Source organism: Gymnoscopelus microlampas (genome assembly GCF_963454915.1).
Source record: "Gymnoscopelus microlampas genome assembly, chromosome: 4".
Taxonomy (NCBI): domain Eukaryota; kingdom Metazoa; phylum Chordata; class Actinopteri; order Myctophiformes; family Myctophidae; genus Gymnoscopelus; species Gymnoscopelus microlampas.
Window position 1 is genome coordinate 58237761 of NC_139941.1, and position 15578 is coordinate 58253338.

The window sequence follows — 15578 nt, forward strand, 5'->3', positions numbered from 1 at the left end:
GGTGAGGTGGGTGGAGCCAATCCATGGGAATAGGCCAGGGGGAGGGTTGTTGTCTAGTATGACTCTTTTCTACAACTAGAGTCTAGAGAGGGTTGGTGTGTGCTAAGAACACTAGTGCCGAAAATAGAGGATCTACCAGCCCAAAGCGTCGCCTTGTAGATGGGGTATTTTTGGGCAAAGGTGACAGTAAAGGGACAATTTAAGGACTTTTAATACCTTTTAAAAAAAATATGAAATTAAAAAAGAGCATTACTGCATTAAAAGTAATCAACAAACTATACTATAAAAGCTGGTCAAAAATATTGGACAAATTGTCAAATAATTGAATTAGGAAAGAAGCAAAAATTCCCCAGTTCAAAGATGATTATTTTGGGGGGTCCCCAGTATTTTGGGGGGTTGTCTGTGCGGGGTCATGCCTATGTTCCCTCAGCCCTATGTTCCCTCAGCCCTATGTTCCCTCAATCCCTAACAAATTTATTTTATCCAAATTAGTCCCTATGTTCCCTCAGCCCTATGTTCCCTCAACCCTATGTTCCCTCATCCCAAATTAGACCCTATGTTCCCTCAGCCCTATGTTCCCTCATCCCAAATCATACCCTATGTTCCCTCAGCCCTATGTTCCCTCATCCCACATTAGACCCTATCTTCCCTCATCCCTATGTTCCTTCAGCGTCACATATAGCCCTTCCATAATGTGCTGTTGGGGTCACCTGTTGGGTTCCCCCGGGCTCCCCAAGGTATCCCCCAAAGGTATAAGACTATATATAGATATATTATTAGTAAGTTATAAGTTATAAGACTTCATAAAGTTTTCTTTACACCGATGATGATGGTGACCACAACATTAAATTGTGGCTACGTGGTGCAGCTCCGACGGCCCGCTGCTCCGAAAGCCCACCAGTCCAACAGCCGTCCCTGGGCGCGGAGGTGGACCGGGGACCCCCGGGGGTCCCTGGCTCCGGAGGCTTAACCCGACCGGTCTGTCGGTCGGGTCAGGCCTCTACAGCCAGGGACCCCTGGGGACCCCCGGGGAGGCCTCGACGGACACCCGGCTCTCCAGGCGGTCCCGTGGACCCACTCTTAACACATCGGGTGCCAGCGTTTTTTCATAACAACTTACGTTGGGTGCCAGCATTCTCCCCATTGACTGCGCTTTACTGTTTAAATCTGTAGACTCCGCGATGAGCAAATCCACACGAAAAAAAGCATCGATTCATGTTGAGCCATGAGCCTGGCTACAGCCTGGAACCATAACATTACCCTTGCGAGTTACAACGGGGGGGGATCGCGCATCGCCCATGACCGGTTTTCCCCACAGGAAACAGATTCGGAGATATAGGCGTTTCAAAGTAGGAAATAGACAGGAAGCGGATGTGAATTTTTGTTTTGTTTCCGGTGAGCAATCTGGTACTTCCTTCGCAGGATTACAATGGGTGCTCCCAGAGCTGCTCTAGCCCCGCCCGCGCGGAGAAAAACGAAAAAAACAAAAAGACCAAACTCACGGTTCAGACCGTGTTCGGCACCGAACCGCCACTATGTAAACACACGGTTCAGACCGTGTTTGGCACCCGATGTGTTAAGCACCCCTCAGCGGGCGTTAAGTGAAGTTACAGACCGTGGCCCAAGCACCGCGGGGACCTGGTGGTACAAACCAGAATAGTCGCCCCTGGGACTATTCTGAACTTAGCGCGTCGGGCCCGGCTCACCGGCCGGTCCCGCGTACCCACGATTAAGCACCCCTCAGCGGGCGATAAGTCGGGGGGGGTCCAGCGGCCTACAGACCGCAGGTACCTGGTGGTACAAGGGGTGCCGCAATAGTTATCACGCCCATTAGCAGGGTCTTGTTTCCTCGCTGAAGATTGTCTTCTTTCCTCTATGGTCTGAGCTGATTTCATTTCTCTTGGCTATGGTTTCGCTAGGTAGCTGGTAGGGACAGTGGGAATCTCGTTCGATTAACTCGGGTGCAGCCACTGCTGAGTTGCGGGACAACCGCGGCGCCGGGCACAACCCACATAGATACGTAGCTGCTCGCAGGTTCATGTCAAGTTCCCCCGCCCCCAACCCCATCAAGGTAACTTGCCTTGTGGGTCCACAATCGGGAACTTTGGTTTACTCAACTCCTGCGTGCGCCACCTATGTTGTCTACACCCATATCAGTTACTGTCCCGGCGTGGTCACTTGGCAGTGACTGCACGCCCAACTCAGACGAGTCTGCAGCGCCCTTTAAGACAAGCATATGCTACAGGATCAACCAGGTAGGCCTCCTGTTCCACCACAGAGACAGCGCGCCCAGGTGAGGCGCGCACCGTGGGGTTGCCGGTCCGTGGAGACTGCCAAGGCCCCCCGTGAGAGGGGCGGCGGGAGCTCCCGGCGGCCAAGCTCCCCACGGCCAAGCTCCACAGGTACGTTCTAGAGCGAGTGGGCGTCCCGACCGGGAGACTTTTTCACAGGAGGGAGGCAGAGACGAGCGGGACGCCTCCTGGGCCACGGGGAGGGACAGGGAGGTACGACGCGGAGATCCACAGACGGAGCCTCACGTCGGGCGAGGCTCCGTCGCCCTAGCTATCCTATGGCACCAGTCGGCCCTTGTCCGTAGCTTCCCCCTCTCCACCAGGGGAGAGCCAGGGCGACCTGAGGCTGCAACACTTCAGGCTGCAACCTCCAGGATCCATGGCCCTGCGAGGCACGGGGACGCCCCCGAATATGGTGCACCATGTCCGGCCATGGTCTCTAGCTACCCTATGGCACAAGTGGCCACTTTCCCCCCAATGCGAAATTTCACGCATGGGAGAGGCAGCGAGCCCTAAAGCTCCTGAGCCTTCCGGAGCTTTCTTCGGGTTTTTCGGCCACCGTTTGCCCGGGCAGCCACCCAGGGGCCCGGGGGGGGGGGGGGGTACCGACACGTGCGCACCCCCGGCCCGGATCCAACGAGCCCTCCGCCGGCCCCGAGCGACCCACGGACCGGGAGGTACGGGCCGTTTTAGCCCAAAAAAGCGCAGATCGACAAGCCGAAAAAAGTTGGAATTTTAGGCCGGGGGTCCTCCAGGGGGTCCCCGGGGACCTCTGGAGCCCATGCGGACACTTAGAAAAAAAAATCGAAACTTTTCAAAGAACCATGATTTTGGGGGTCTTCGCCGCCCCGTCGCTACCCCAGGAACTGGAAGGTGCCTCTTCCTGGGCATGATCCCTAGCTATCTTATGGCACGAGTCAGCCCTTCTCCCTGGCTTCCCCCTTCCAGCAGGGGAGAGGCCAGGAGCCCTGGGCCTCCCGGCAGACTGCCGGGTTCACACTCGGTTGCTCTACCCGCTCCGGGAGCCACCGTCCCTGGGCGCGGAGGTGGGCCGGGGACTAGTGATGAGCGGGTCGGGTTTTTTCATGACCCGCCCCGCCCCGCGACGGAACCCAACCCGCCTCAACCCGCCCCGCGAACCCATATATAAATCTATGGCTCAACCCGCCCCGCGGCCCGCGATGTTTTTTTAATTCTGTAAAATCATGGTTAGAAAATAATCCCCAAGTGTATTCAAACTGTTTTATTGTTATTATTCTTCTTCTTATTAGGAATAAAGACAAAACAAGAGCATGTGATCATTTTATTTTTTTTTGCGTGTGAGAGCGGCTGACCCGCTCACCCACAGCCCGCATAATTGCCTCTGAAATTCTGACTCGACCCACCCGCGCCGCGGGTTGACCCGCGGGTCCCACGGGTCGACCCGCTCATCACTACCGGGGACCATGGACTGGGGAGGGCGCCGCCTTGTGGACACGGCCGGTATTGCGCCCCGCGGCCACCACAGGCCTGTCCAGGCTTGTGGATCTGCTCTTTTTCCACGGCAGGACTTTGTCCCTTTTCCAGACCCACGACCGGGGACCCCCAGGGTTCCGCGCCGGCCGCCCTTACCCGCCTCGGGAGCCACCGTCTCTGGGCATGGAGGTGGACCGGGGACCCCCGGGGGTCCCTGGCTCCATGTGGACACTTAGCCCCATCGCTTCCCCCAGGAAGGTGCCTCTTTCTGGGCATGGTCCCTACCTATCCGATGGCACCAGTCGGCCCTTCTCCCTGGCTTCCCCCTTCACACAGGGGAAGGGCCAGGGAGCCCAGTGCCTCCCGGCATAGTGCCGGGTTCACCCTCGCCCGCTCTACCCGCCCCGGGAGACACCGTCCCGGGCACTGAGGTGGTCCATGGACCCCTGGGGGACCATGGACCAGGGACGGCGCCATCTGTGGCCGCCGGTGGTATTGCGCCCCACGACAACAGGCTTTTACAGGCTTTTACAAGCTTGTGGATCTGCTCTTTTTCCACCCTTTTTGAGCCCGGATTTCGGCTTTCGGACCCGCGGGGCGTCGGAGCCGCGCCACGTAACCTTAAATTGTACGTGTTGAAAGCATGTTCTGGGGGTACGTATACGTGTACATTATGTCACAAGGAAAACTTGACCATGATGACCATGACCATGACTGACCATGATGCTGACCATGCTACTGACCATGATACTGACCATGATGCTGACCATGATGCTTGGGCAACATGATTGGTCAAACTTAATTGCTTTGACCTGGTCAGCTAAGACACATTAAACTATATGTATAGTTTCTCTCATCAATTCAAATTCAGACAGCTGTGAAACTGACTGATGTTAAATTATATTGATAATTTCTCATCAATTCAAATTCAAACAGCTTTGAAACCTATAGGTGCCTATAACAACAGCTGCAAAGAATTACTGATCATTGCAGTGAACTATTGAACTTTTATCACAGCTAATAAAGTAAAATATTAATAATAATAATAATACATGTCTATACTAATATCGAGCTTTTGTAGATATCCAAAACAACTATATTACAAAAAAATGAGTTTAAAGGTATAATAAGCTATGTAAAACTTAGCTTATTATAAAAAATAAAAAAATAGAGGGGGATTTAAATGAGTACAAACAAAGTTCTGATATACAGACATGAACATTATACAGTCAAATGAATACGGGTTGGACATATATGGCTGGGGGTCCTCCCCCAGAAACGTTTTAACACAGTAGATACTGTATTAAAAAGGGAGTTTAATACTTTTATCAGTCATAGGAAAATTATGGGTAAATTATTTTATTTTATCCATTACAACCCTAAACTTATAGAAATCGTTTTGATGACTGAAGCAAATAACCACTCCTGATATTGACATAATTCTGACATGATACTGACCACCATGATACTGACCATGATACTGACATAATACTGACATAATACTGACCATGATACTGACATGATACTGACCATGATACTGACCATGATACTGACATGATACTGACATGATACTGACCATGATACTGACATGATACTGACATGATACTGACCATGATACTGACATGATACTGACATGATACTGACATGATACTGACAGACAGACAGACAGACAGACAGACAGACAGACAGACAAGACAAAACATTAGAATATTATGGGCTGATGGAACATAAGGCTGAAGGATCATAGGGCTGAGGGAACATAGGGCTGAGGGAACATAGGGCTGAGGGAACATAGGGCTGAGGGAACATAGGGCTGAGGGAACATAGGGCTGAGGGAACATAGGGTCTATTTTGGGATGAGGGAACATAGGGCTGAGGGAACATAGGGTCTAATTTGGGATGAGGGAACATAGGGCTGAGGGAACATAGGGATGAGGGAACATAGGGCTGAGGGAACATAGGGCTGAGGGAACATAGGGCAGAGGGAACATAGGGATGAGGGAACATAGGGCTGAGGGAACATAGGGCTGAGGGAACATAGGGCTGAGGGAACATAGGGCTGAGGGAACATAGGGCTGAGGGAACATAGGGTCTAATTTGGGATGAGGGAACATAGGGCTGAGGGAACATAGGGATGAGGGAACATAGGGCTGAGGGAACATAGGGTCTAATTTGGGATGAGGGAACATAGGGCTGAGGGAACATAGGGATGAGGGAACATAGGGCTGAGGGAACATAGGGTCTAATTTGGGATGAGGGAACATAGGGCTGAGGGAACATAGGGATGAGGGAACATAGGGCTGAGGGAACATAGGGCTGAGGGAACATAGGGTTGAGGGAACTTGAGTACGCTCCCGTCTGTGCAGATACATTATATACTGAGGAAGAGTCTCACTGCAATCAATAAGTATAAAGTGTAGCTTTTTGAGTTGACTTTAGTTGCTTCATTTTCCATAACAAACCACCAACACACTCAAACACGCACGCACGCACACACACACACACACACACACACACACACGCACGCACACGCACGCACGCGCACGCACGCACGCACGCACGTACACACACACACACACACACACACACACACACACACACACACACACACACACACACACACACACACACACACACACACACACACACACACACAGCATACAATGAGATAAGGCAGCACACACGCACGCACGCACGCATGCACGCACGCACGCACACGCACACACACACACATTGGTATTCCGACCTGAACGTTGGAGAGACAGTTAGACCCGTTACTGTTAACACACACTCTATAGCATACATGGGCAACTGGCGGCCCGGGGGCCACAAGCGGCCCCCACCTTCACTTAATGCGGCCCGCAGGTTAATATCGGAATACTGATATATGGGGGTCCAGTGAGCAGGTTGAGGACTTCATGCTCACTACTATACTACTATATTAGTAGTAGCTTAATGACTAGTATTAAAATTCTATTGTCTTTTTTATGTCCAATGTATTTGTATTTAAGTTCATAAAGTTAACATAAGTATAACTAAATGCATTTGAAATTAAATAAAAAATTTACTTTTCAGGATTCAAATTCAAAAATAGCAAAAATAGCCGATCTACAAGCTCAAAACGCGCCGCAGTGCGGTGCGTTTTGAGCTTGTAGATCTGCTATTTTTTGCTATTTTTGTGTGACAGGCCTGACAGTGTATGCAATGTGGCCCCCTGGAGTGAGTTTGGAAATATAGTGGCCCTCTCCATCATCAAAGTTGCCCACCATTGCAGTGGCGGCCATTTTCTGGTTCCACTTCAAAATAGTCAATGCATTTTTAAATTCCCATTGACATTTCCAAAAAATATCAATCAATCAATTAATTTAAGCCTAGAATCAAGCCATCCAGGGTCCTGGGCTGTCCTCACCGAGACATGGCCATCACCATTGAGAATGCTGTGGTGACGTCAACTCGGACTGCGAAGAATCTGGGTGTGACCCTGGACGATCAACTGTCGTTCTCGGCTAACATCGCATCAGTGACACGGTCCTGCAGATTCCTCCTCTACAACATCAGGAGGATTCGCCCCTTCCTCACGGAGAAAACAGCCCAGGTGCTCATCCAGGCTCTTGTCATCTCCCGCCTGGACTACTGCAACTCCCTCCTTGCTGGTGCTCCGGCATCAGCCATCAGACCTCTGGAGCTTGTTCAGAAAGCTGCGGCTCGTCTGGTGTTCAACCGCCCCAAGTTCTCCCACACAACTATCCTTCTCCGTTCTCTGCACTGGCTCCCCGTAGCAGCTCGCATTCAGTTTAAAACCCTGGTGCTAGCCTATAGAGCAGTGAAAGGAACAGCTCCTTCTTACCTCCGGGTTTTGGTCAATGCCCACACCCCTGCCCGACCACTCCGGTCTGCCACCTCGGGGCGACTGACTCCCTCGCCACTCAACGGTCCTTCTGGTCGATCGACACGGTCACGACTTTTTTCTGTTCTGGCCCCACAGTGGTGGAATGAACTTCCCACTGATGTCAGGACAGCAGAGTCACTGCCCATCTTTCGCCGCAGGCTGAAAACCCACCTCTTCAGGAAACACTATCCTTCCTCTTTGCCTGGCCTACTTGTTGTTAACTAGTTGTACGAACTCTTGTTTTATTTTTGTATTGTTATATTGGATCTTGTTTAGTCGATACACTTATTTGTTTTAGCTCGTGCTCATTTGATTTTGCCATTTTTTGTCTCATCTGTTTAAGAAAGTAGGTAGCTGATATATTGCACTTTTACCTTAGCGCTAGGTATACTCTTGGTTGCTTGTTTTTGCAGGAAATGTACTTAAAACTTCTGGTGATTAGTAGTTTTCGTTCCCTACCTATGTTGAATACACTTATTGTAAGTCGCTTTGGATAAAAGCGTCTGCTAAATGACTGTAATGTAATGTAATGTAATTACCATAAAACATTTTTTTCCTGTTTTTTTATTTTATCTGTAATTATATGATATACTATATTTAATAAATACCATTTGTTTTGCTGTTTTCAAAAAGTTTTTTTCACAGAATCAAACGTTTTATGGTCATGATTCACCAGGACCCTGGACGGCTTGATTCTAGGCTTAAAATAATTGATATAAATATTTTTGGAAATGTCAATTTCCAAAGGGGTGACAGCCGTCAATATTTAGGGAGAAGTTATGAGTGGGGCGGGTGAGGGCATCTGGTCCGATGATGAAAATTTCAGATTTATTGCAATTGAGTTTGAGGAAGTTTTTTTGCATCCAGGACTTTATGTCAGTCAGACAGGAGGTGAGGGTGGAGATGGTGGTAGCAGTGATGGTTTTGGAGGGGAGATAGAGCTGTGTGTCATCTGCGTAGCAATGGAAACCGAGGCCGTGGTGACGAAGGATTTGTCCGAGCGGGAGGATGTAGAGAATAAACAGGAGGGGGCCAAGCACTGAGCCCTGGGGGACACCGTGGGTGACAGAGGTTGTGGTGGATTTGGAGTTATTTATGGAAATGAAATGATGTCTGTCGGAGAGGTAGGATGTAAACCAGGAGAGGACAGTACCGGTGATTCCAAGGGTGGTTTTGAGGCTTGAGAGGAGTATGGAGTGGTTGATGGTGTCAAAAGCAGCACTGAGGTCAAGGAGGATGAGGATGTTGAGAGAACAGGAGTCGCAGGAGAGCAGGAGGTCGTTGGTGACTTTGATGAGGGCAGTCTCTGTACTGTGTTTGGAGCGGAAGCCGGGTTGGACATTTTCGAAGAGGTTATTGGATTCCAGGTAGGTGGTGATTTGAGTGGCGACAACACGTTCCTGGATTTTTGACAGAAAAGGTATGTTGGATATGGGCCGGTAGTTGTTGGGGGAGTCGGGGTCGAGACCATTTTTTTGGGGTGTGACGGCGGCGAGCTTTAGTGGAGCGGGGCCAGAACCAGAGGAGAGAGAGAGGCGTTGACAGTTTTGGTAATGAGTTGGGAGAGAGTGGGGAGGCAGTCCTTGAGGAGGGAAGTGGGGAGGGGGTCCAGTGAGCAGGTTGAGGACTTCATGCTCATTATAACAGAGGAGAGGTCAGATGGGGTTATGTCGAGGAATGTGGAGAAGAAGATAGCAGATCTGAAAGCTCACAACACGCGTTGTGAGCTTGTAGATCTACTATTTTCAAAATATATGAGCGCTTATGCGAGAGCATTTTAGGAAGGTTGGACCGGCGCAGTAGCGCTGCTGTTATCTTTTCATGGCCACCGGAAGATCAGACATTTAACCCACGGTCCAACACACACCAGCCTTCATCCATTAATGTTCTCTACAGGCTAGCTCTCATTAACGTGGCACGAGACTCGCCCGTCTGAGTCTCACTGGGAAATAGGAATATCCTACATGACTGCTTTATTTTAGTGTAACTCGAACGCGCACTGCTCGGTATGGGTTAAATAAATTAATATACAAACGTATTCCATTCATGGTGATGTGGTATCATAATCTGTCTTTTGTAAGCTTCTAGCCTACTTGATTGACAAAGATTGTACTATTACACAGTTGGGCTGTGTGTGTGTGTGTGTGTGTGTGTGTGTGTGTGTGTGTGTGTGTGTGTGTGTGTGTGTGCGCGCGCGCGCATGCGTGCGTGCGTGCGTGCGTGCGTGTGTGCGGGCCATAGTGTTTAACACAGTGTATTGTAACACTGTGTTACATAGACTGTCTATAATGAATGTACTTTTAATAAAGTGTAACAGTGTGTAATACTGTATAATCTGTGTAACACTACTGTAGTTGCTCCATATGTGTGACATTCAGTTTGTTGAGCAGCCGTGTTGATAATGAACTTTAACCTTAAACCTCCCATCATGTCTCATCTGAAAGCTTTTAATTAATTACAACATTTTACTTTATAAACATATTTATTTGTTTCTGTCTTTCATTCTAACTGTTTTTCTTCAAAATTCACTGCCATCGTCTCCCCGGAAACAGATGATGTAACATCATATCTTTAATCTGATTGGCTGATTCTTCTAAACTAAATGACGAGTCCTCCTTCATTCTCTTTCAGACTCCAGAACTTCTCTTGAGGTAAACATGTGTTTATTCTGATCTGTTTATTCTGATGTGTTTATTCTGATGTGTTTATTCTGATGTGTTTATTCTGATCTGTTTATTCTGATATGTTTATTCTGATCTGTAGATTCTGATCTGTTTATTATGATATGTTTATTCTGATCTGTTTATTCTCATCTATTAAATTCGGTTTAGTTTTGATCAGTGTTGATGAAGATTACAGCCACCCTCCTCATCCTCTCCTCTGTACTTCATGTCAAAGCGATCCCAGGAAGTAAGTACATTATATTTATGTTATTATATAATATATACATTTATATCTACTGTTATTATATAAAACCAAATATGAACAATGCACAATACAAACAAATGACATGTGACACACACACACACACACACACACACACACACACACACACACACACACACACACACACACACACACACACACACACACACACACACACACACACACACACACACACACACACACAATCAATCACATCACACACTAGTAACAGGTGATGTTTAATAAAAGATTAATCCTGATTGGCTGCTGAATGAAACAGGAAGTGAAATGCTCGAGTTTCCAGTCAGAAGCTTCAGTGTTGAATTCAACCACACACACACACACACACACACACACACACACACACACACACACACACACACACACACACACACACACACACACACACACACACACACACACACACCTACCTCTCATGTGTCACTTTGATCACATGACCAGTGTGTTTTTAAAGACATTTGATGGTTTCAGCAGTGAGATTTAATGAGGCTTGAATTATGTTTAATGAACATGAACCAGTAACGCTGAAAACACACACACACACACACACACACACACACACACACACACACACACACACACACACACACACACACACACACACACACACACACACACACACACACACACACACACACACACACACACACACACTCACCCCTCTGAAGTTACACTTTGATCACATGACGTGATGGTATCATCAGTGAGATGTAATGAGGCTTGGATTAGAGGAGCGTCTGTGAGTTCAGTTTACAGAGGTTCCCAGTTTGATCCCTGACTCCTCCTGGCTTCATGTTGAAGTGTCCTTGAGCAAGGCACTGAACCCCTAACTGCTTCTGATGAATGTTAGAATGTGGAACACCTTAGTTTAACATTATTAAAAGTAAATTAATACTTAATAGAGTTTTACTGCAGCGTTCTAATCCAGTCCTATATTACACTGATCAGAGCAATGGTCTCTGAATTATGACCATATGAAGTGTTAAACACTGTGTAACACTGTGTAACACTGTGTAACACTGTGTTACATAGACACTGTGTCTATAATTCATTTACTTGTAATAAAGTGTAACACTGCTGTAGTTGCTCCATATGTGTGACATTCAGTTTGTTTACACAGAGTTAAATGAGGACACATTTCACATCATGTGTAAATGTACACAGAGTTAAATGAGGACACATTTCACATCATGTGTAAATGTACACAGAGTTAAATGAGGACACATTTCACATCATGTGTAAATGTACACAGAGTTAAATGAGGACACATTTCACATCATGTGTAAATGTACACAGAGTTAAATGAGGACACATTTCACATCATGTGTAAATGTACACACACAAATACTCCCACTAACTACATTATTTATTTGATTTAATAGTTAAAATATTTAATCACTTCAATCTGAAGTGATGAACTTTAACCTTTAACCTCCTATCATGTCTCATCTGAAAGCTTTTAATTAATTACAACATTTTACTTTATAAACATATTTCTGTCTTTCTTTCTTTATTTCATTTTAACTATGTTTTTCTTAAAAAATCCCAACCATCGTCTTTCCGGAAACAGATGATGTAATATCATATCTTTAATCTGATTGGCTGATTTGTCGAAACTACAGAACAAGTTCTCCTTCATTCTCTTTCAGTAAACATCTGTTTATTCTCATCTGTTTATTCTCATTTATTAAATTCAGTTCAGTTTTGATCAGTGATGATGAAGATTACAGCCACCCTCCTCATCCTCTCCTCTGTACTTCATGTCAAAGCGATCCCAGGAAGTAAGTACATTATATTTATTTATTATGTTAAAGATACTATTATTGTATAAAATATGCATTCATAGATGTACTCTTGTTATATAAAATACATTTGTATTTATGTTTATATTATTAAACATATATTGTTATACATACTTTAACTTTTGATAAATTAAATTGTTTTTAATATAAATAAACATTATGTCTGTTGATTATATACTGAATAACATACTGTTATATTGATATATCAAATATACATACAGTTTATTCATAGTGTTATAATTTATAATAACATTGGTAAGCGGTAGCTCAGCCTCAAGGCCCGAACCAACAGGCTTTGGATCAATTATTTTACACTGTGCAACCTGACTTATGAACAATACACACTAATAACACACACACACACACACACACACACACACACACTCACCCCTCTGAAGTTACACTTTGATCACATGACGTGATGGTATCATCAGTGAGATGTAATGAGGCTTGGATTAGAGGAGCGTCTGTGAGTTCAGTTTACAGAGGTTCCCAGTTTGATCCCTGACTCCTCCTGGCTTCATGTTGAAGTGTCCTTGAGCAAGGCACTGAACCCCTAACTGCTTCTGATGAATGTTAGAATGTGGAACACCTTAGTTTAACATTATTAAAAGTAAATTAATACTTAATAGAGTTTTACTGCAGCGTTCTAATCCAGTCCTATATTACACTGATCAGAGCAATGGTCTCTGAATTATGACCATATGAAGTGTTAAACACTGTATAACACTGTGTAACACTGTGTAACACTGTGTTACATAGACACTGTGTCTATAATTCATTTACTTGTAATAAAGTGTAACACTGCTGTAGTTGCTCCATATGTGTGACATTCAGTTTGTTTACACAGAGTTAAATGAGGACACATTTCACATCATGTGTAAATGTACACAGAGTTAAATGAGGACACATTTCACATCATGTGTAAATGTACACAGAGTTAAATGAGGACACATTTCACATCATGTGTAAATGTACACAGAGTTAAATGAGGACACATTTCACATCATGTGTAAATGTACACAGAGTTAAATGAGGACACATTTCACATCATGTGTAAATGTACACAGAGTTAAATGAGGACACATTTCACATCATGTGTAAATGTACACAGAGTTAAATGAGGACACATTTCACATCATGTGTAAATGTACACACACAAATACTCCCACTAACTACATTATTTATTTGATTTAATAGTTAAAATATTTAATCACTTCAATCTGAAGTGATGAACTTTAACCTTTAACCTCCTATCATGTCTCATCTGAAAGCTTTTAATTAATTACAACATTTTACTTTATAAACATATTTCTGTCTTTCTTTCTTTATTTCATTTTAACTATGTTTTTCTTAAAAAATCCCAACCATCGTCTTTCCGGAAACAGATGATGTAATATCATATCTTTAATCTGATTGGCTGATTTGTCGAAACTACAGAACAAGTTCTCCTTCATTCTCTTTCAGTAAACATCTGTTTATTCTCATCTGTTTATTCTCATTTATTAAATTCAGTTCAGTTTTGATCAGTGATGATGAAGATTACAGCCACCCTCCTCATCCTCTCCTCTGTACTTCATGTCAAAGCGATCCCAGGAAGTAAGTACATTATATTTATTTATTATGTTAAAGATACTATTATTGTATAAAATATGCATTCATAGATGTACTCTTGTTATATAAAATACATTTGTATTTATGTTTATATTATTAAACATATATTGTTATACATACTTTAACTTTTGATAAATTAAATTGTTTTTAATATAAATAAACATTATGTCTGTTGATTATATACTGAATAACATACTGTTATATTGATATATCAAATATACATACAGTTTATTCATAGTGTTATTATTTATAATAACATTGGTAAGCGGTAGCTCAGCCTCAAGGCCCGAACCAACAGGCTTTGGATCAATTATTTTACACTGTGCAACCTGACTTATGAACAATACACACTAATAACACACACACACACACACACACACACACACACACACACACACACACACACACACACACACACACACACACACACACACACACACACACACACACACACACATACACACACACACACACACACACACACACACACACACACACACACACACACACACACACACACACACACACACACACACATGCTGTTTCTAACCTTTAATTATATTAAATTACCAGTGATGTAAAGTAACTAAGTACATTTACTTAAGTACAATTTTGAGGTATTTTTACTTTACTGGAGTACTTCACATTTTTAGTATTTTTTACTTCTACTCCACTATATTTCAGAGGCAAATAATATACTTTTACTCCACTACAATTATTTGAAAACTTTAGTTACTAGTTACTTTGTAGATTTTGATAACAAAACATATGCTTCAGCCCTATACTGTATACATTTAGACCATTAGAAAATAGCAGATCTACAAGCTCACAATGCTATTTTCAAAAGATTTGTATACATTTGAAAACTTGTGAAATGGGACATTCTGCATAATGAGTACTTTCTACTTTTGGTACTTTAAGTACATTTTGACACCAATACTCTTGTACTTTCACTCAAGTAAATTAAAAATTCTGGACCTGTAACAGAGTATTTCTACATTGCAGTATTGATACTTTTACTTAAGTAAAGCATTAGTACTCTTTCCACCACTGTATATTATATATTACATTATCTATATATACATTTCTAAACCCAAAACCCCCCAAAAAACCCTGCCACTGTGTGGGACTAAACACAAAAACAACATATCAATGTCACTAACAAGACACGCCACAACGTGCAGAATTACTACGCGCAGTCTGTAGGCCACTTCATACTGCTCAGCACACATCTGCCCCCTCGCAGCATAATTAATTGCGGCCAACACAAACTCACAACAATACAGTCGGCCATGTTGTTCCTTAGCGTCATCGCCGACCACTGCCCAACGAGACCCAAGTGAGGTCAGACAACACACTCCATATTTGGGCATAGCTCCATTGGGAACATCTCCTATTATGGCTTTATATAACCGCCCAACGAGACCCAAGTGAGGTCAGACAACACACTCCATATTTGGGCATAGCTCCATTGGGAACATCTCCTATTATGGCTTTATATATTATAGAGACCAACAAACACAAAGCACCGCGCAGCGGCTAGGGGGGAGGGGCGCGCAGCGCCCCGACCCTCTCCCCCCT

At 44.6% G+C, this 15578-nt stretch overlaps 1 protein-coding gene across 1 annotated transcript in view; it reads left to right on the top strand.

Moving 5' to 3' along the window:
• Positions 1 to 13926: 13926 nt before the first annotated feature.
• Positions 13927 to 15578, top strand: part of LOC311044163 (H-2 class II histocompatibility antigen, E-S beta chain-like) — a gene marked incomplete at its 3' end in the record, with an annotated part of 44637 nt that continues 42985 nt past the window's right edge. Inside the window, exon 1 of the mRNA XM_084055582.1 lies at positions 13927 to 13982. Within this exon, the coding sequence (XP_083911708.1) occupies position 13982 (1 nt within the window). The 5' untranslated portion in view covers positions 13927 to 13981. The remainder of the gene's footprint in view (positions 13983 to 15578) is intronic.